The following is a 22441-nucleotide window of genomic DNA, read 5'->3' on the forward strand; positions in this document are numbered from 1 at the left end:
ACTTTTTCAACAAAGGTCTATATAGTCAAAGCTATGGTTTTTCCAGTAGTCATGTGCAGATGTGTGAGTTGGACTATAAAGATGGCTGGGCATTGAAGAACTGATGCTTTTGACTTGTGGTGCTGAAGACGGCTTGAGAGTCCCTTGGACTACAAGGAGATCAACCCTGAATATTCATTGGAAGGACTGATGCTGAATATGGAATACTCCAATACTTTAACCACCTAATGGGAACAGTCAACTCATTGGAAAAGACCCTGATGCTGGGAAAGATTGAAAGCAGAAGGGACGACATAGGTTGAGATGGTTGGATGGCATCATTGACTCACTGGATATTAGCTTGAGCAAACTCTGGCAGATGGTGAAGAACAATGAAGCCTGGTGTGCTGCAGTCCACGGGGTCACAAAGATTCAGAAGCGACTTAGCAACTGAACAGAACAGAACCTTAAATGGGTTCAGTTCGGTCACCTAGTCGTATCCGACTCTTTGTGACCTCATGGACTGCAGCATACCAGGCCTCCCTGTCCATCACCAGCTCCCGGAGCTTGCTCAAACTCATGTCCATCAAATCGGTGATGCCACCCAACCTCTGTCCTCCCCTTCTCCTCCCGCCTTCAATCTTTCCCAGCATCAGGGTCTTTTCACATGAGCCTTTTAAATGGGTTATGGCAATACAGGGAGCTGACATATAAGTCCCCCAGAACACGTTGTGGTACAAGGTCAGGGTCAACCTGTTTGGCCCAGGCTGGGCAGATGCTCTGAAGCTTGACACTGTTTCAGCTCAGTCTGCATTTCCGAAACCTTGAACGTCTTGAAGGCTCGTCCCCTCCTACCTTGACTGGAACTCCTCGAGGCCTCTTTTGTGAGCGAGACCCGCCACCTGGCGGCCTCAGTTCTGAAACGCTGCCGCGCACAGTGGGGGCCGTCGCCTCCCGCGCCCGCCGCTTGTCACCGCCCCGCGTCCCGCGGTCTCCTTCCGCAGACGCCGAGCGTTCCCGGATGCGCATGCGCAAGGCGTGCTTCCCGGCTCGACTCCGGTCCCCCGCGGGCGCTCGCCAGGCACAGAGTGTGCGGAAGGGGCGCGCTGGACGCATACCGGTACCCGCGGGCCCGCCGACCAGTAGAAAAGCGGGCTGACCCGCGGTACGCAGGCCGCCTAGCCGCCGCCTCTGTGAGCGGTGAGCCGGTCCTCCCGCTCGCCGGGCTCTCTGAGATTATCACCCAGGGTCCCAGTCTGGAGCCGGTGCTGACCCGGCGCCGACCGCTCAGACCCACGCACACGTAGTACAGCAGTGAGAGTGAAAGTCGCTTCGTCGTGTGCGACTCTTTGCGAACCCATGGACTACACAGTCCATGGGATTCTCCAGGCCAGAACACTGGAGTGAGAAGCTTATCCCTTCTGCAGTGGACCTTCCCGACCCAGGGATCGAACCCAGGTCTCCTGCATTGCAGGCGGTTTCTTTACCAGCTGAGCCACAAGGGAAGCCCAAAATCATCTGGCAGCGGTGGGATTCGAACCCCAGACCCCTAGAATTGCTGCTGCTAAGTCGCTTCAGTAGTGTCCGACTCTGTGCGACCCCATAGGCGGCACCCCACCAGGCTCCCCCGTCCCTGGGATTCTCCAGGCAAGAACACTGGAGTGGGTTGCCATTTCCTTCTCCAATGCATGAAAGTGAAAAGTGAAAGTGAAGTCGCCCAATCGTGTCCTACTCTTAACGACCCCATGGACTGAAGCCTACCAGGCTCCTCTGTCCATGGGATTCCCCAGGCAAGAGTACTGGAGTGGGGTGCCACTGCCTTCTCCAGACCCCTAGAGACTGGAGCTTTAATCCAGCGCTTTATCACGGCCACGGTGCTGCTGCTAAGTCGCTTCAGTCATGTCCGACTCTCTGCGACCCCATAGACGGCCACGCTACGTAGTGCAATACCTGGGACCGAAATCCAGAGGCCGCCCCCCCGCCCCCAGAGCACCCCACTGAGCATGCGCGAGCCTGGGCTGGGCGGCTTGGGGGAGAGGGCGGGCTCCGTGGTGCAGCTATTTCCGCTTCCGGTCCCGTACGAACTCTCCCGCCACCGGAGAAAAACTGTTGTCGCTGTGTGTGTCTGTGTTTGGTGTAGTTGCAGGTAAGAGCAGCCGCCGGGGTTTGCGAAGAACAGTAACCCTGGCGTTCAGGCGTGCGAGCCTAGAGAAGGGGGAGAGCGGCTGGCGCGGGGGACGCGAGTCCGTCCTGGTGGCTTGTCTGGGCGGAGGCAGGTGCCGGGGCTGACAGACCGCGTTGCCTGAGGGACCGCGGAGGCGGCGTGTCACTCGGCGCCGCTGGACGCTCCGGAGACGAGCTCGACGCGCGGCGCCTGAGAGACTGCCGTCAGTTTTCAGGGGTTGTCAGGGAAGAAGCCCACCGAGTCGCGTTCCTAGCCTGAAGCTCCCGCGCTTTCCTCCGTGTTCGGGGTCGCGGCTCTCGGGCAATCTCAGCCTGACCCTGGAGAGTTCAGAGCTTTCAGTGCGGAGCGCGCAGACGCCTGGAGAGCAGCCCGCGTCTCCTGCTGTGGACATTGCGGGAAGTCAGGACCGCTGCCCGCGTCTCCGCCGCGCTCACCTCTCCCCACCGCCTGTGCACCGCGGTTCCACCGGTGTTGTCGAAGGTCTGGAAGACAGGGACACGACTCTTGACATGTTGTGCGTGCTCTTCAGCATCAGTTGCCACCTTTTGGTGGCAGAATGATTTCCTTTGTGTGTGGAGTTATTTTTTGTTTTTAACTCCACCATTTTTTGTGCTTGCTTCCAGGGTAACAAGATGGAGTTTTCTGGAGGAAAACGGAAGAAATTGAGGTTGGCAGATGACCAGAGGAATGCTTGCTACCCACATAGCCTTCAGTTTTACTTGCAGCCACCTTCTGGAAACGTATCTTTGACAGAGTTTGAAACGTTGGCTATCGATAGAGTTAAATGTGAGTGATTTGAATTTGAATTTTTGTATTCCTGAGAACCTCACTTATACCTTGTAGAGATAAATTAATTTATTTCCTTCTTTAAACTAATATTTGCTGAGGTTTTTCGTTGAGATTTTGCTGTTCATTCATTTTTTCCATGTACTGTGCATATTTATTGAGTGCCACTTTATTCTAGGCGGTAGGCATTTTGAGCTGAGTAATGAAATTGTCATCTTTGTTGAAGCTGTAGTCTAATACCTGGAGACAGATGTCCAAAGCAGTAATTATAGTTTAGTATTTTAAGTGCTCTAGTAGAGGTGTTATTGAAACAGAGATGGGAATGATTGACCTAGTCTGATTAAGTAAAACTTCTAAAGAAAAGTTGAAATGTGACCTGGATCTTGAAGCAGGAGTAGCAGTTTCTCAATAGAGAGGAAGGGAGGGGTTTTTGCAAGCTGAGCTAATGTTCTGAAGGAAGAGTTGGAAGCACCAGAGAGAGTGTCACACTGGAGGGAAAGGTGGCAAGTTCAGGGTGGATGGAGAGCTTTGGGTAACCAAGGGTGTTTTGTACCACGCTAATGCTGTGATACTGGGGTGTAAGAAGGATGTAGCGATTTTCTTGAGCCTGCTTGTCTTCTCTGTGTTGGTGGAAGAAAGAAATAAGTTCGGTGTCAACTGCAACAATAGCACTGCCTGCAGAGTTTATATTCCGAAGTGTATCGTGATGGGGAGATCAGAAGTAGAGGTGAGATACTGTTAGTCATTCTTAGAGGAGCTGGGTGAGAATTGCTAGTACAGAGTACCTGTATTATCTGTTTGCTGAATAAAAGAGTAAAGGACAGGGACAATGGGTTCTGGGAAGCTTAGCATGGGTTCTGGGATGCCTCATAGAGGTTAAGACAGTGGTTGAAAAGGGTCCTTTTGGTTTGGCCCTGGAGGTGAGATGGTAAGGCAGGGACAGGAAGGGAGAGATGGAAGGGATACCAAGGAGGTGTAAGTGACAGGGTTTGATGACTACTTGGCTGTGAGGAACAGGGGATCGGGTGGGGAGGGCTGAAGTTCCAGGATGGCTGATCTGGTGGGTAGAAATGCTGCTGTTAGAGGTGGGTGGCAGGAAGAGGAGCAGGATTGAGGGGCAGAGAATGAGTTTGGTTTGGGAGACCATAATATGGAGGTCCCTGCTGGACATGGCTTTATGTTCAGGATTCGCTTCAGAAGTTTTTCATTCTCTAATTAATCTCTCTTTTCCTGTCAATGGAAGAAGAATTCATCTGAGGAAGAGTTGACAGGGGCTTCAGAAGCCTTTGGACAGAGCGAAGCATCTAGTCAGAGTGGCTTGTTTGCTTCTTTACTGCTGTGTCTTCTTCTCTGCTTCATCAGGAAGGGGCGGGCTGTCTTCTGAAGAGTCTGTGCTGAGTTGGTGAAGCACCCGCCTCACAACCGGCTCCGCATGAGGGGTGGATGCGCACGCTGACACACTTGTGCACCCCTCAGCAGTGATGCTCAGTACATCATGATTGTCCTCATCCCTTGCTCCTTTCTGATTGAGAATCCCTGGTATGAGGTTATGCTGTGGGATGTGGTTATTTTCTGCTTATGGTTGGAGGTTATTCTCTTATAAACACATATAACTTATATAATGTGCTTGCAGAAAATGAAGCTTAAGTATTGTCATAAAAAGTAATTATGGAATTGCTATCCATAGATTTGCCTTGGATTTCATTTTTTAAGATTACCTTGCATTTATACATGTTTCCCCCCTTCTGTTTTTCAAATTTTTTCTAGTGCTAAAATCAGTTGAGAATCTTGGTCTGAGCTACATGAAGGGAACTGAACAGTATCAGAGTAAGCTGGAGGCTGAGCTTCGGAAGCTCAAATTTTCCTACAGAGTAAGTAAAAGAGGGACAGAGATGTTCCTTCAGTTTGTTTATGTACTGGTAGTAACCGTGGAAAAGGTCTTGTATTATGCACAGGGCTTTAAAAAAGACTCTTCCTGAAGGAACCTACCAACCACGAGGGATGATTGACATACAGTCAAACTCCAGTGCGGCAGGGTGTCTCCACCTTAGGAATGTGAACATTCGGGACCTGATGATTCCATGGTGCATTTAGGGGGCTCACTGGCATCTCTGGCTTCTGGGCTGTGTTTCCAGATATTGCCAGATGTGTTCTGTGCAGTCAAGGTGACAAATGCTGTTGTTTGATGTGTGCTCCAAGAACTCTGTTTTGCTCTCCTGGTGGCTCAGTGGTAAAAAATCTGCCTGCCAACGCAGGAGTTGTGGATTCTCTCCCTGAGTCGGGAAGATCCCCTGGAGATGGAAGTGGCAACCCACTCTAGTATTCTTGCCTGGGAAATCCCATGGACAGAGGAGCCTGGTGGGCTACAGTCCATGAGGTTGCAAAAGAGTGGGACATGACTTAACAACTAAATAACAACCAGCAACTCCAAAAGCACAGAGAATTAGCTCAGGTTGGGGAGGGCTTCCCAGATGCGATAGTGCTGGAACCGAATCTCAATGGATGTGATCTCATTTTTATTTTGAGAAGATGAATATCAACGGCAGATGGAAGGGGTCATTATCTTTTGGGGAACACCAATCAGGAGCTTGGAGATGACAAGTAAATTGAATGGCGTGAAGGGGACTGATTGAAGAGATAGTGAGAAGATGGAATCATGAGATTGAGTACAAGGAGGAGGGACAAAAGAGTTCTGAATGATGCTTGGGTTTCTGGTGATGACAGCTGGGTGGATGGTGGGATATACAGGAGAGGAGGCAAGTCTTACTAGAAAGAAGACTGAGTTTAGTTCTCGTTGTAACTCTGAGGTGCTTGTGGAGCTATCTCGAGGGCTGCAGGGTGTACAGCAGATCTGGGCTTGTAGACAGAGGCGGAAGGTGAAACAGTGGTGGTGTTTGGAGGAGAGAGGTGGGAGATGAGTGTGGAATGTTTCCGCTTCTAACATGTTTAGCTGAGAAGACCGGGGAGGTAGGTCTGAGTATAGGAAAATTTGAGGGGAAAAGATGCACACATACACATGACAGCATATATTTGAACATATTTATAAGCTGAGCAGAAAGATCTGGAAGAGAAGAGAGGGCGATTGTAGATACTTTGGGAGAACTTTGGATTAGTCACGGTCCTTAGGAGGCAGGAGCAGGTGGGCTGTGGAGTTTCCATGTGGGATCAGCTGTGTGTAGGAGGAGAGGGAGATCTGTCAGTAGGGATAGTGGGGAAGGCAGTACCACGCGCGGTGGCAGGAGTTTGGGCTGAGGAGTCAGCCTGAGGCCTTTGCTTTCTGTAAAGTAGGTGAGGTCCTGTGATGAGAGGAGGGGACGGTGGTGTATTGGGGAGTGCTGGCCATCTAGTGAAGATCAAAACAGCTGTCCTGAGATGGGGGAAGGAATGGTTATGGGGCCAGATCCCAGCTCTGCTGCTTACAGGCTTGTGACCTGGAACAAAGTCAGTTTCCTCATCTTTAAAATAGGGATATAGTGGTGCCCTCCTCAATAGGGGCTTTCAAAGGATTATGTGGATTAATAGATTAAAAATGCTTATAACAGTGCCTGGTACATTGGGAGTGCTCAGGACATGTTTGCTCTGACTGTGTTGAACTTGAGGAAAGATTCCTTGGTGTTACTTGTTTGACTTAGTACGACTAGAATGCTAGATTCTAGTAGATAGGCAACAAGCAACAAAGGTTTACTGTATAGCATAGGAAACTATAGTTAATATCTTATAATAACATATGATGGAAAATAATTTCAAAAATAATATGTGTATTTGTGTAATTAAATCACCTTGCTGTGCACTTGAAATGTAAATCAACTATCTTGAATAAGATATATATATTAAAAAAAAAAGATTTCTGGGTGTTGTACAGTTTACAAAGGTCCAGTTGAGGTTTGTTGTTGTTCAGTCGCTCAGTCATGTCCAACTCTTTGCGACCAGTTGACGGTAGAGGCTGTGAATTTTTAATGTTCCAAATTCCTATAATTGTATATTTTTTTCCCAGAAGTTCTCAGCATTTTGGGAACAGGACTGCAGAGTATAGCTATGGATTTGTTTAGAATCTAGGTTTTGCCAAATGGTTGAAATGAAAATAGTTGAGGGTTTATCTGGGAAGTGGTGGAAGAGGTGAGTGGCTGGGTGTAGGCTGGACGAGAAGGAAAGTTAGAGGAGGAAGAAAACAGTGGGATCCAAACCCAGGAGGTGGTGGTGTTCAGTTGTGTTTCACCCAGTTGTCCACCTAAGTAAAGTGATACTTATCCTGGGGAGCATATTATGAAATCTGTGTTATTGAACTTCTGCTTCACCATTGGCTTATGCTGACTCAGTAATTCTTTATACCTTTCAACGTTTTGCATTTATTTTCTTGCCATTGTTTTTCAGGAAAGCTTGGAAGATGAATATGAACCTCGAAGAAAAGATCACATTTCTCACTTTATTTTGCGCCTTGCTTACTGCCAGTCGTGAGTATACCTTTGTCTTCCACAGTCAAATCTGACATCTTGGGCTATAAACTGGTGCAGGAGGGCCGACAGGTATTGTACCCATCGTAGGAAACCCCAGGATAACATCAGAAACCAGTGGTTGATGGGCTGAAAGCTGTTGTAGCGAATTGTTTGAAACGAGTTCTTGCCTAAAAAAATAAAAAATTTTTGCAGATTTTGCCTATTAAAACACTTTTTACTTATGGGAGGGATTCTTCATTTAGGATTTAAAATTAGAGGTGATTTCATTAGGAAGAAAGATTTTGGAATCAAACACATACTTGAATCTGCACAGATTTTAGCAGTTGACTTGCATGGGCTGGTGTCCATTAGATTAAGATCGTTTCCTTTGGTAGTTTCTTAGAAGTCAATAGTGCCACCCAGAGGAAGGAGTTGGTTGCCTTTTTTTTTTTTTTTTTTCCTGTGTTTTTTCTTATATTTATTTTGGCTAAATTGCATACTTACTATGTTTCTTTTCTGGCAATAGGCCTATCAAATGGGAATCTTGAATTATTTACTATCCCAAGATAATGACTGAGAAATTATTGACCAGCTTTGGTCCTAGAGCTTTTCTTTTGTTAAAAAAGCATATGCAGGTTATGCAATTTATGCAATAAATGAATTGCTGACAATGTGAAAGTAATTTGAGGAAAGAAATCGTATTTTACATGGAGTAGCTTAATTATTTTATAACAACAATAATGCCCATCTGTCTTATAAATTAATGTTCTGTATCGACTTTTAGGGCTTCTCTGGTGGCTCAGTGGTAAAGAATCCTCCTGCCAGTGTAGGAGATGTGGATTTGACCCCTGGGTGGGGAAGATCCCCTGGAGAAGGAAATGGTAACCCACTCCAGTATTCTTGGCTGGAAAATCCCATGGAGAGAGGAACCTGGCGGGCCGCAGTCCATGGGGTTGCAAAAGAGTGGGACATGACTTAGTGACTAAACAGTAACAAATTTTGACTTTTAAAAAGTTGAGGTATCTTAATGCTTATTAAATTTTGTGAAGTTATAAACCCTAAAGCTGTAAGCAAAGTTTACTTTGCAGAGTTTATCTGATCATAATCTGTTCAGAGGTGAAATTACCTTTAAAAACTTGTGATGTTTATTTGGCATTAACAGGAGGGATACTCCATTTTCTGATGTAAACAAATACTTTGCAGTTAGATTAAACGAAGTGTGCTATTTTATGTTATTTGATGATAATGTAGCTAGACTCTGTATTTAATTCTTTTAATTATGTTCAAAACATCTTTCTTCCCCATGTTCTACTCAGTCCTGGGAGATTGTGGCATGTCACTTGTATTCACACTCTTACCATAGTAGAGAGCTTGATGCTGTTAATGAACTTCAGTCTGTTGGCCTGTTGCTCACATTTGAGTGTTGTTTCATAGAAATGTCTTGGATTTAATAATCAATGGGCTTTTAAAATTGTCTTTAAACTTTTCACTTACAGTTTTCTTGTCTCTGTTTTAGTGAAGATCTTAGGCGCTGGTTTATTCAGCAAGAAATGGATCTCCTTCGATTTCGATTCAGTATTTTACCCAAGGACAAAATTCAGAGTTTCTTAAAGGATAGCCATTTACAGTTTGAGGCTGTAAGTATATTTTTATAGTCTTTCCAATTGTGTCACCTCCCTTGACCTTTAGTGCTGGTGTTAATATGTGGAGTTTGTTCTCTTTACATTTTCTTCCTGAGGACTTGCCTGAAAGAATGAGACACTTTGGCTTCACACAAAGTGAACCTTTCTCTTCCATGACTAGAAGAAAAGGGGCTCCTTAGCATCAGAGCATCACATTTATTTAGTTACTGTTTTAAGTATGTGATTTATGAAAGCACAAAAAGGTTTAATTTATAAAAGTTCATCTTTAACCAGAATCTTCTAGGCCAAAAATTTAAAGCTCGTAATAATCCAAAGAAAACAGAGAAGTGGTAGTACTTATTTCCAGCAATGAGGTTTAGGGTGGGTAATACTTTATTTTAGAAGTCATTTGTCAGCAAAATCTCTGAATAGTTCTAAGGTGTAATTTTGTAGACAGATCTGAATGAGTTACATGTAGGAATTATATAAGAAAGAAGAAATATTGGGTATATTTTTAGCAAGGATAATTATTGTGGATAGAAACAGAATTTATGTCTTTTAGGTGGGCCTGTGCTGCAGTGGGAAGAAAGAAAAATTCTGTTTTGTGAAACTTAAAGCTGTCAGATGGCGGTAGGATGGTCAGGACTGTATTTGGGCATTAGAATGGGTGACTCCAGGCCAAATAAAGTAAAAAAGTAGAAATTGGGGTAGGTGAAGGAATTGTCCTGCTGAGACATGGATGTGCTCACTTGCAGCAAGAACCAGTGTGGCTTCCTGCTTTGAGGGGAAGGAGATGTGTGAAGAGAAATATATAAACCTTTGGTGGACATTTAGTGTGTCACCTGTGAGCAAGGCACTTTCCAAAGTTTGACTCACTTGGGAGAATCCTGTGAGGTTTCTTAAAACATCTGCTCAGACAGAGAAAAGTGTTGGTCCCAGTGCCGTCTCACTTTCCAAACCCCATGCGCTCTCCACTTGGCTTAGAACTCTGATCTTTAGTGAAGTCTGTTACTGCTAATATCAGTTATAGTTCATCGATCCTCTCATATTAAAAATAGTTTCTTTTTTTTTTGCTGTTGAAATTATGGTTTTAGTAGGTCATAGAGAAGTATTTTTTGAGATTGTGTTTATTCTAGATTGTTTCAATAGGTCGGGTAGAATTTTTTCTTTTTTTAAAAAACTTTTTTACTGAAGTATAACATACACAGAAAACTGCACAGCTCATAACTGTCTAGCTCCATGAAGTATCATGAAGGTTAAGGAAGAGAACCTTGCGGTCAACTGGTGTTGCCTTGTGTCTCCTTTCTTTACCACCCCATCTGTCTCTGATAATCACTGTCCTGACTTTTAATATCATGAATGATTCTGCCTGTCTTTGAACTTTGTGTAAATAGTATTACGTGGTGTGTATTTGGGCGTTACAATGGGTGATTCCAGGCCAAATAAAGTAAAAAAGAAATAGGAGTACGTGAAGGAATTATCCTACTGAGAAGTGGATGTGTCCACTGCAACAAGAATCAGTGTGGCTTCCTGCCTTATGTAAATAGTATTAATGGTGTGTCTTTTTTTCCCCAGCTTTATTGAGATATGATGATATATTAATATGTCAGTTTAAGGTACACAGTCTGATGATCTGATACATGTATATGTTGTGAAATGTTTACTGCTATAAAGATAGTTAACAGATCCTTACATAGCATGTTATGTGAGGTCAGTTCAGTTCAGTCACTCAGTTGTGTCTGACTTTGCAACCCCATGGACTGTGGCACACGAGGCTTCTCTGTCCCTCACCAGCTCCTGGAGCTTGCTCAGACTCTTGTCCATCAAGTCGGTGGTGCCATCCAACCATCTCATCCTCTGCCATCCCCTTCTCCTCCTGCTGTCAGTCTTTCCCAGCATCAGGGTCTTTTCCAGTGAGTCAGCTCTTTGCATCAGGTGGCCAAAGTATTGGAGTTTCAGCTTCAGCATCAGTCCTTCCAATGAACACCCAGGACTGATCTCCTTTAGGATGGACTGATTGGGTCTCCTTGCAGTCCAAAGGGATTCTCAGGAGTCTTCTCCAGCACCATGGTCCTCAAACGTCAGTTCTTCGGTGCTCGGCAGTCTCACACAATCACCATTCTGTTGCGGTGGTGGTGAGGCCTTTGAGGGCCGCTCACAGCCGCTCTCAGGGGCACAGTGCAGGGCCCTCAGCTGCAGCCCCAGGCTGTTATGCGATCTCTGGAGCCCACTTCTCCTGTAGCTGGATGTTTGTGCCCTTCCACCAGGGTCTCCTCTTCTCCTCTGCTGCCCAGCCCCTGGCAGCCTCGGTCCTATTCTGTTTCTGAGTTTGACTCTTAGATCCCACAGATGAGTGAGATCACAAGTATACTTTTTTATAATTGCTTTAGTGAGATAGAGTTTACATACCTTGAACTTCACTCTAAAAGTGTGCAATTTTTTGGCTTTTTAGTATGATCATAGAGTTGCACAACAATCACCATCTAATTTTAGAACATTTTCATTACCCTAAAAAAGAAACCTATGCCCACTAGTCATCATTCTCATTTTGTCACTCTGTCATCTCTTGGCAACAACTAATCTGCTATCTTTGTGAATTTGTGTATTCTGGGCATTTTGTATAAATGGACATTTCATATAGTTTATGGTCTTTTGTTACTGGCTTCTTTCACTTAGCATAATGTTTCCAGGTTTCATCTACGTTGTATATGTAGCATGTATCAGTACTTCATTCATTGTACAGTCATTTCTTTTTTCAGTAGTTGATGGACATTGGATTATTTCAGCATTTTAGCTATGATGAATAATGCTGCAGTGAATATTTGCATACACATTTTTGTGTGGATATCTTTTTATTTGTTTCAGATATACACCTAGGAGTGGGATTGTTAGGTCATAGAGTAATTCTATATTTAAACTTTCGAAGGACTCCCAGACTTTTCTGGAGGGGCTGCATCATTGTACATCTCACTAGTTTGTTAGGGTTCTAGTTTCTTTACATTCTATAGCAGTTGCTTCTGTCTTTTTTTTTGATTATAGTCATCCTGGTGGGTGTGAAATGATACGTCATTGTGGTTTTGATTTTCATTTGTGACTGATTTCATAGTGACTGATGAGGTTGCTGGGAGGGATTAGGGGCAGGAGGAGAAGGGGACGACAGAGGATGAGATGGCTGGATGGCATCACTGACTTGATGGACGTGAGTCTGAGTGAACTCCGGGAGTTGGTGATGGACAGGGAGGCTTGGCGTGCTGCAATTCATGGGGTTGCAAAGAGTTGGACACGACTGAGCGACTGAACTGAACTGAACTGAACTGATGAGGTTGAGCATCTTTTCATGTACTTATTGGTTATTTGTATATTTTGTTTGGAGAAATGTCTATTTGTATCCTTGGTCCATTTTTTATTTGAGTTGTCTTTCTATGGTTTACTGTTACATATTCTTAGCATGTTCTGAATACACAGCCACTGTAAGGTCTAATTCTATGAATTAGAAATCTTTTTCTTTCACTCTGAGGATTGTCATTTTTAAAAAAAATTATTTATTTATGGTTGCACTGGGTCTTCATGGCTGTATGTGGGCTTTCTCTAGTTGCAGCGAGCAGGGGCTGCTCTTCATTATTGCAGGGTGTGGGTTTCTTGTTACAGTGGCTTCTCTTGGTGCAGAGCAGAAGCTCCAGGCATGTGGATTTCAGTACTTGTGGCACACAGGCTCAGTAGTTGCTCGCAGACGCAGCTTGTGGACTCTCAAGTGCGGGTTTCAGTAGTTGTAGCACACGGGCTTAGCTGCTCCTTGCCGTGTAGAATCTTCTGGGATCAGGGATTGGACCCATGTCCCTGCATTGCCAGGAAAATTCTTTATCACTGAGTCACCACAGAAGTCCTTGTCATTTCATTTTCTTGTTAGGATCATTTGCAACATGAAAATTTTTAATGCAGATGAAGTGTAAGTTGTCTTTTTTCTTTTGTTATTTATGTTTTTGTTGTTGGCTTTAAGAAGGACTTGCCTAACAGATGGTCGTGAAGATTTACGCCTATTGTTTTCTCTAAGAGTTTTATAGTTTTTGTCCTTTTTAGGTCTGTTTAGTCTATTTACATTTTAAGTTGATTTCTGTGTATGGTGTAAAGTAGGGGCCCAGCTTCATTGTTTTGCATGTGGATATACAGTTGACCTAGCATCATTTGTTGAAATTGCTATTCTTTCCTCTTTAAATTGTCTTTTCACTCTTGTCAAAAGTCATTTGGCCATAAATTAGTTTATTTCTGGACTCAGTTTTATTAGTGCTGTGTGACAGGAGCCTGGCAGTCCGTGGAGTTGCAGAGTTGAACATGACTGAGTGACTTAGCACTCACGTGTTTCTCCTTATGTCAGTACTACACGACTGAGCGACTGATCTGATCTGATCTGATGTGGTCTTAAATATTGATTCCTCTAGTTTTGTAATATGATTTCAAATTCAGTAGTGTGCATTTTCTCACTTTGTTCTTCTTTTTCAAAGTTATTTTCACTATTTTGGGTTCTTTATATTTTATGAATTTTAGGATCAACTTGTTAGTTTCTACCAACCAGCTGGGGTTCAGGTTGGGATTATGAGGTCTATGAAGATCCATTTGGGCAGTATTGCCCAATACTTAATCCCCTCGTCTTAATCCCTTAGGATAGGAAATGGCAACCCATTCCAATATTCTTGCCTGGAAAATCTCATGGACAGAGGAGCCTGGTGGGGTCCATGGGGATTGCAAAGAGTCGGACACGACTGAGTGAATAAGCGTGCGTGCATGCTGTCTTAAATATTAAGTCTTCTGATCAATGAACATGGGAATTTTTTTTTTTTGTTTCTTGAGAGCTTTAATTTTTTTTAACAAAGTTATGTACTTATTTATACCTCAGTATTTTATTCTTTACTGTCATTATAGATATAGTTTCTTCATTTTTGAAATGTTCATTGCTAGCATATGGAAATCCAATTGATTTTTGTATATTGATCTGGTATCCTGTACCCTTACAAAATCATTTATTCTGACAGTTTTTAGTGGACTCCTTAGGAGATTAACTCTTATAAAGAAATAATCCTTTTTCAATCTGGATGCTTTTTATTTACTTTTGCCTTATATCGTTAGCTAGCATCTCCAGTACAGTGTTGAATAGAAGTGACAGTAGTGGAAGTACTTGTCTTGTGCCTGATTTTAGGGTGAAAGCGTTCAGTCTGTTGCCAAGATATATGATGTTGGCTCTGGGGTTTTTGTAGATAGCCTTTACAGACTGAGAAGATTTATAATTTTCATTGAGCATTTTCATTGTGAAAGGGATTTTGTTCTTTTTCTACACCTGTTGAAATGATCATAGGGCTGTGTCCTTTATTATATTAATATTGTGATAACCACAATGGTGTCATCACTCACCTTGAGCCAGACATCCTGGAGTGCGAAATCAGGTGGGCCTTTGTTCATCACTTTGAACTTTGTTCATCACTATGAACAAAGCTAGTGGAGGTGATGGAATTCCAGTTGAGATATTTCAAAGCCTAAAAGATGATGCTGTTAAAGTGTTGCACTCAATATGTCAGCAAATTTGGAAAACTCAGCAGTGGCCACAGGACTGGAAAAGGTCAGTTTTCATTCCAATCCCAAAGAAAGGCAATGCCAAAGAATGTTCAAACTACCCCACAATTGTACTCATCTCACATGCTAGTAAAGTAATGCTCAAAACTCTTCAGGCTAGGCTTCCACAGTATGTGAATTGAGAACTTCAGATATTCAAGCTGGTTTTAGAAGAGGCAGAGGAACCAGAGATCAAATTGCCAACATCTGTTGGATCATAGGAAAAGCAAGGGAGTTTCAGAAAAACATTTACTTCTGCTTTATTGACTGTGCCAAAGCCTTTGACTGTGTGGATCACAGCAAACTGAAAAATTCTTCAAGAGATGGGAATATCAGACCACCTTAGCTGCCTCCTGAGAAATTCTATGCATGTCAAGAAGTAGCAGCTAGAACTGGACATGGAACAATGGACTGGTTTCAAATTGGGAAAGGAGTATATCAAGCTGTACACCTTGCTTATTTAACTTATATGCAGAATACAGCATGTGAAATGCCAGGCTGGATGAAGCACAAGCCAGAATCAAGATTGCCGGGAGAAATACCAATAACCTCAGATACGCAGATGACACCACTCTTATGGCAGAAAGCGAAGAAGAACTTAAGAGCCGCTTGATGAAAGTGAAAGAGGAGAGTGTAAAAGTTAGGGTAATATTGGTCTCATATAGTGAATTGAGAAGTGTTTCTTCCTCTTCTATTTTTGGGAATAAGTTGTGAAAGATTGGTCTTAAATTTTAAACATTTGGTAGAATTTACCAGTGATCTTTCTAGATCTAGGCTTCTCTTTGTGGGGTGTTTTAAAATTGCTGATTCATTTTCTTACTTGCGGATTTTTTCAGATTTTCTACTTTGTGAGTCAGTTGTGGTAATTCCTGTTTTCTGGAGATTTGTCCATTGCATCTATTATGTAACTGGTGCTTATAGTTGTTCATGTGCTAAGTCCCTTCATTCGTGTCTGACTCTTTGCAACACTGTTGACCTTAGCCCACCAGAGTCCAGGCACCTCTGTCCATGGGATTCTCCGGGCAAGAATACTGGAGTGGGTTGCCATGCCCTCCTCCATGGGATCTTCCCGTTCCATGGATCAAACCTGTGTCTGTTACATCTCCTGCATTGGCAGGCAGGTTCTTTACCACTAGTGCCAACTGGGAAGCCCATTTTATTGTTACTCAGTTGCTCAGTCGTGTCCGACTGTTTGTGACCCCATGGACTGTAGCCTGCCAGGCTCCTCTATCCATAGGATTCTCTAGGCAAGAATACTGGAGAGGGTTGCCATTTCTTTCTCCAGAGGATCTTTCCAACCCAGGGATCGAACCTGCAGTGGCAGATGGATTCTTTAACCACTGAACCACCAAGGAAACCCAATGTAAAGCTACTACTGTTCAAAAGCTGTAGCCAGAAGTCCACACAAGGCCAGGTCTGATCCTACAAGCATCTTTCTGAGCTTGGGAGCTTATTGGGAGCCCAGATTTCACCAAAGTCACTGATCAAAACTTATAACACAGGACTTCCCTGGTGGTCCAATGGTTAAGAATCTGCCTGCTGATGCAGAGGACATGGGTTTGACCCCTGGTGCAGGAACTAGAATCCCACATGCTGCAGGGCAACTGTTGATGCCCATGTGCCATAACTACTGAGCCTGCATGCCCTAGCCTGTGCTCCACAACATGAGAAGCCACTGTAGTAAGCCTGTGCAGTGCAACTAGAAATAGCCCTCACATAGCAATGAAGGCCCAGTGCAGTGAAAAAACAAAACAAACTTAGAATACAGCTGTCAGACACACGCAATTCCATCAAAAGTGAGATATTCTTATTAAATTCTCATTAAACCTCTTGCAAACAATTTTATGAAATCTGGCACTTACCCATAACATGATTTCCTGTAGGAAAAAAACCCCACAAGATATATGATTAATCTATTTTTCTCTTCCAGTGTAGGGGTAGGTAGAAAGTAGGACCTTTTTCAATACCAAAGAACTCTGGAGTTACTGTTCCTTTATAATCCTTTTCATTTCTAAAGATTGGTTATGATATCTTCTCTTTCATTCCTGATTTTAGTAATTAAAAATTTTTTTTTGATCATTTAAGTACAGTTGTCAGTTTTATTGATCTTTTCAGATAACTTTTGGTTTTCTTGATTTTTCTCTTGTTTTTCTCTTCCTTATACTCTGTATTATTATCAGTTAACAATTTTTATTACTGTTTTCCTTTTGTTTCTTTAGGGTTTGGTTTGTTCTCCCCATGTAGTTTCTTAAGGCTGAAGTTTAAGTTATTGATTCAAGGTGTGTGTTCTTTTTTTTTCTTTTGAATTGTAGTATAGTTGATGTATAGTGTTAGGTTAGTTTCAGGAGTCCTACATAATGATTTGACATTTGCATGCATAATGAAATGATCACCACAATGTTAAATAACCATTTGTTACCATACAAAGTTATTACAACATTATTGACTATATTCCTTAATCATATCCCTGTGACTTATTCTTTTAAACTGGAGATTTGTACTTCTTACTCTCTTTACCTATTTCACCTACCTTCTGCTCCCTGCCTTTTGGCAAACGTATGCTTGTTCTCTGTATCTAGCTATAGGTCTGTTTTCATTTTGTTTTGTTTGTTTTGTTTTTTAGATTTCACATGTAAATAAGGTCACACCGTATTTGTTTTTCTGTTTGACTTATCTCACTTGGTATAATACCCTTTAGGTCCATCATATTGTTGCAAATGATGAGATTTCATTATTTTAATGGCTGAGTAATAATTCTATTGTGTGTGTGTGAGTACACACACATATACAAACATACCATATCTTCTTTATTCATTCCTTTATCAGTGGATACTCAGGTTGTTTTCATGTCTTGATTAAGGTAAATAACACTTCAGTAAGCATTGGAATGCATGTATCATTTTGAACTAGTGTTTTTGTTTTCTTCAGGCTAATACCCACAAGTGAAATTGCTGGATGATGGACGTTCTTGTGTTAGTTTATTGAGGAACCTCCATATTGTTTTCCATCAAGAGTGCACAAGGGCTCCCTTTTCTGCACCTCCTCACCAGCACTTGTTATTTGTTGTCTTTTTAATGGTAGTCATCCTGATAAGTGTGAGGTGACATCTCCTTTTGCTTTTGATATGCATTTCCCTGATGAGTGGTGATGCTGAGCATCTTTTCATGTGCTTATTGGCCATTTATGTCTTTAAGTCCATCTTGAGTTTATTTTTGTGTCTGCTGTGAGAGAGTAGTTCAATTTGATTCTTTTTGTACCTATCCAGTTTTCTCAACACCACTTATTGAGTAGGCTGCCTTTTCCCTATTGTATATTCTTGACACCTTTGTTTTAGATTAATTGACCACATAAGTATGGGTTTATTTCTGGGCTCTCTATTCTGTCCCATTGATATAATATATCTCCTTTTGTACCAGTATCATACTGTTTTGATTACTGTAGCCTTGTAGTATAGTTTGAAGTCAGGGAGTATGATTCCTCCGGTTTTTTCTTTCTTAAGATTGTTTTGGCTATTTGGGATCTTCAGTGTTTCCACAAGGATTTTAGAATTATTTGTTTTAGTGCTGTGAAAAATGCCATTTGTATTTTGATAGAAATTGCACTGACCTTGTAAATTGCCTTGGGTTCAGTTCAGTTCACTTGCTCAGTTGTGTCTGACTCTTTGCGACCCCATGAATCGCAGCACGCCAGGCCTCCCTGTCCATCACCAACTCCCGGAGTTCACTCAGACTCACGTCCATTGAGTCAGTGATGCCATCCAGCCATCTCATCCTCTGTCGTCCCCTTTTCCTCCTGCCCCCAATCCCTCCCAGCATCAGAGTCTTTTCCAATGAGTCAACTCTTCACATGAGGTGGCCAAAGTACTGGAGTTTCAGCTTTAGCATCATTCCTTCCAAAGCAATCCCAGGGCTGATCTCCTTCAGAATGGACTGGTTGGATCTCCTTGCAGTCCAAGGGACTCTCAAGAGTCTTCTCCAACACCACAGTTCAAAAGCATCAATTCTTCGGCGCTCAGCCTTCTACACAGTCCAACTCTCACATCCATACATGACCACAGGAAAAACTGTAGCCTTGACTAGTCGGACCTTTGTTGGCAAAGTAACGTCTCTGCTTTTGAATATGCTATCTAGGTTGGTCATAACTTTCCTTCCAAGGAGTAAGCGTCTTTTAATTTCATGGCTGCAGTCACCATCTCCAGTGATTTTGGAGACCAGAAAAATAAAGTCTGACACTGTTTCCACTGTTTCCCCATCTATTTCCCATGAAGTGATGGAACCAGATGCTATGATCTTTGTTTTCTGAATGTTGAGCTTTAAGCCAACTTTTTCTTGGGTAGTATGGTCTTGTACTACCCAAGACTGCCTTGGGTAGTACTTCGCAAGACTGCCTTGGGTCCCAAGACTGGTCTTTTACTACCCAAGACTACCTTGGGTAGTATGGTCATTTTAAAAAATATATTTATTTGGCTGCACTGGGTCTTTATTGCTGTGTGCAGGTTTTCTCTAGTTACATCAAGCAGGGGCTACTTTTTGCTGTGGTGTGCAGGCTTCTTGTGATGGCTTCTCTTGTGGAGCATGGGCTCTAGGGCACACGAGATTCAGTGGTTGCAGCACATGGGCTAAGTAGTTGCAACTCCTGGGCTCTAGAATGCTGGCTTAGTAGTTGCAGTACATGGGCTCAGCTACCCTATGCCATGTGGAGTCTTCCTGGACAAAGGAATCTGTGTCCCCTGAACCAGCAGGTGAAATCTTAATCATGGGGCCATCAAGGCAGCCCAGTGTGATCATTTTAACAATATTATTTCTTCCAATCCATCAGCATGCTTTATCTTCCCATTTGCTTATGTTGTCTTTAGTTTTTTTCATCAGTGTCTTAAAGTTTTCTGAGTAAGTCTTTTACTTCCTCGGTTAGATTTTCTCTCTTAGATATTTTGTTCTTGTGCGTGCAGTTGTAAATGAGATTGTTTTCTTAATTTCTCTTTCTGATAGTTCATAGTGTATGGAAATGCAACAGATTTCTGTATGTTAATCTTGTATCCTGCAGTTTTACAAGATTCGTTTATTAGTTTTAATAGTTTTATAGTGGCGCCTCTTCAAGATTTTCTGTGTATAGTATTATGTCATCTGTCAACAGTAACAGTTTTACTTCTTTCTTTCCAATTTGAATTCCTTTTATTTCTTTTCTTTGTCTGATTATTTTAACTAAGACTTTCAGTACTATGTTAAATGAGAGTCGAGAGTGGCACTCTTGTCTTGTTCCTGATCTTAAAGGAAATGCTTTCAGTTTTTCACTGTTGAGTTTGATGTTGGCTGTAGATTTGTCATATCTGGCCTTTATGTTGAGGGATACCCCTGTTCCCTGTTTGTTGAATGTTTTTCCCATAAGTGGTTTTTGAATTTTGTCAAAAGCTTTTTCAGCATCTAAGATGATCATATGATTTTTAGTCTCTGTTAGTTGCACATCACACCTAATAGATTTGCAGATATTGAAGCATCCTTACATGTCTGGGTAAATCCTGTATGTTCATAGTATATTTTCCTTTTAATGTATTATTGAATTTGTTTTGCTTGTGTTTTGTTGAGGATGTTTGTACCTGTTTTTATCAGTGATTTTTTTTGTGTGTGTGATGTGTTTGTCTGGTTTTGCTATCATAGTACTGTGGACTTCATAGAATGAGTTTGGAAGTGTTTCTTCTTCTTCAGTTTTTGGAGTAATTTGAGAAGGATAGATTTTAGGTCTTCTTTAAATCTTTGGTATGCTCCACCAGTGTTTCCATCAGGTCCTGGACATTTGTTTGCTGGGAGATTTTTGATTACTGTTTCAGTTTCAATGCAGATAATTGGTCTATTCACATTTTTCTATTTCTTCCTGGTTCAGTCTTGGGAGAGTGTACATTTTTAGAAATATATGCATTCTTTCTACATTGACCATTTTATTGGTATGTAATTGTAGTAATCACCTATGATCCTTTGTGTTTCTGTGACATTGTAACTTTTCCTTTTTCACTTAATATTTTATTTGAGTTCTCTCTTTCTATCTTGATGATAAAGGTTTGTCCATTTTTGTTTATCTTTTCAAAGAACCAGTTCTTAGTTTCATTGATCTTCTCTGATTTTAAGTTAGTCTCTATTTTATTTATTTTTGCTTTGATTTTTTATTTTGTGTTTCTTTCTACTAGTTGAGTTTTTTGGTTTTTTTTTTTCCTACTTCCATTAGGTATAAGATTAAATTGCTTGAGATTTTTCTTCTTTTTTTGTTCTTAATTTTTATTTATGTATTTGGCTGTGTTTGCTGTTAGTTGCAGCACGTGGGTTCTTTGTGTGCAGGCTCCTGTCTCAGTGTGGCACGTGGGCTCCAGAGTGCACAGGCTTCCTGGTGTGGTGTGTGCCTCGAGAATGTGTGCTCAGTAGTTGCAGTGCATGGGCTTCATTGTCCCACAGCGTGTGGGATCTTAGTTCCCCAGTCAGGGATCAAACCCATATCCCCTGCATTGGAAGGCAGATTCTTAACCACTGGACCACCAAGGAAGTCCCTTTTCTTATTTCTTGAGGCTTATATTATGGTAAACTTCCCTCTTAGAGCTGCTTTTGCTGCATCTCATAGATTTTTGATTGATTATTGTCTTTCCCTTTCATCTGTTGCCATGTAATTTGACGTCCTCTTGATTTCTTCAGGGGCCCATTGGTTGTTTAGTAGCATATATTTTTAATTAATTTAAAAATATTTGTTATGTATGTGTGTATTTGTTTATGGCTGCACTGGGTCTCATAGCTGTTGGTGGGTTTTTTCTAGTTGGGGTGGGTGGGGGCTGCTGTTCAGTTGCGAGCCTGGGCTCTCAGGCACGTGTGCTTCAGTGTGGGCTCAGTGGTTGTGGTGCTTGGGTTTAGTTGGCCCATGGCATGTGGAATGCTCCCAGACAGGGATCAAATCCATGTCCCCTACACTGGCAGGTGTATTCTTAACCACTGGAACCCCAGGAAAGTCCAGTAGCATGTTGTTTAGACTCCATGTATTTTTCTTTTGGTAGTTTTTTTCTTGTAGTTGATTTCTAGTCTCATAGTATTGTGGTCAGAAAAGATGCTTGATATGAGTTCAGTCTTCTTAATGTTTTTGGAACTCTTTTGTGGCTCAGCATGTGATCTGTCCTAGAGAGTGTTTTCTGTGCACTTGGAGAAGGAGATGGCAGCCTACTCCAGTGTTCTTGCTGGAGAATCCCAGGGACGGGGGAGCCTGGTGGGATGCCGTCTGTGGGGTCGCACAGAGTCGGACGCGCCTGAGCGACTTAGCAGCAGCAAAAAAGAATATATTCTGTTGCTTTTGGATTGATTGCTTTCTATATATTTGTTAAGTTCATCTGTTTATACGTGTTATTGAAGGCCAGTGTTTTCTTAATGAGTTTCTGTCTGGATGATTTGTGGAAGTGTTAGTCGCTCAGTCGTGTCCATCCTTTAATGTTAAGTGAGTGTTAAAGTTATTGTTATTAAACTTATTATTATTTTGTTAAAATTATTATTAAACTTATTTTGTTATTGTTTCTTTGTTTTCGTTTATGACTGAGATATGAAAAAGTGTATTTATGTTCAGTTTGTCACTTTTAACCAGAAGCCTCAGCAATCTCAATTATTACAGTTTTAAATTTAGGGAACAAAGTTAAACTTTTGGAATGTATTTTATTAATAGTGCCTAACAGTCCAGCATGCATCAGTGTTAGGCAAAAGCCTCCCTCCACGAATCTCTTCTGCTCCTACACACCTTGCTGGGTATGTTGGGAATGCAGGGTCCTGATCCTGGGCCATTTCTCACAGCTATGTTTTTAGCAGGCAGCCTCCAGGGAT

At 42.3% G+C, this 22441-nt stretch overlaps 1 protein-coding gene across 2 annotated transcripts in view; it reads left to right on the forward strand.

Moving 5' to 3' along the window:
- The first annotated feature begins 1033 nt into the window (after positions 1 to 1033).
- PRIM2 (DNA primase subunit 2) overlaps positions 1034 to 22441 on the forward strand; it is a 331388-nt gene continuing 309980 nt past the window's right edge. Inside the window, exons 1-5 of one of the 2 annotated variants that reach the window (XM_025272503.2) lie at positions 1034 to 1144; positions 2788 to 2950; positions 4718 to 4821; positions 7322 to 7401; positions 8900 to 9020. In XM_025272503.2, coding sequence (XP_025128288.1) covers positions 2797 to 2950; positions 4718 to 4821; positions 7322 to 7401; positions 8900 to 9020 — 459 coding nt within the window. In that variant the 5' untranslated portion in view covers positions 1034 to 1144; positions 2788 to 2796. Of the gene's footprint in view, positions 1145 to 1995; positions 2126 to 2787; positions 2951 to 4717; positions 4822 to 7321; positions 7402 to 8899; positions 9021 to 22441 lie in introns of those variants that run through there. The other variant, XM_006072883.3, reaches the window with a different exon arrangement.

The sequence above is a fragment of the Bubalus bubalis genome, chromosome 2 (assembly GCF_019923935.1).
Source record: "Bubalus bubalis isolate 160015118507 breed Murrah chromosome 2, NDDB_SH_1, whole genome shotgun sequence".
NCBI classification, from domain to species: Eukaryota; Metazoa; Chordata; class Mammalia; order Artiodactyla; family Bovidae; genus Bubalus; species Bubalus bubalis.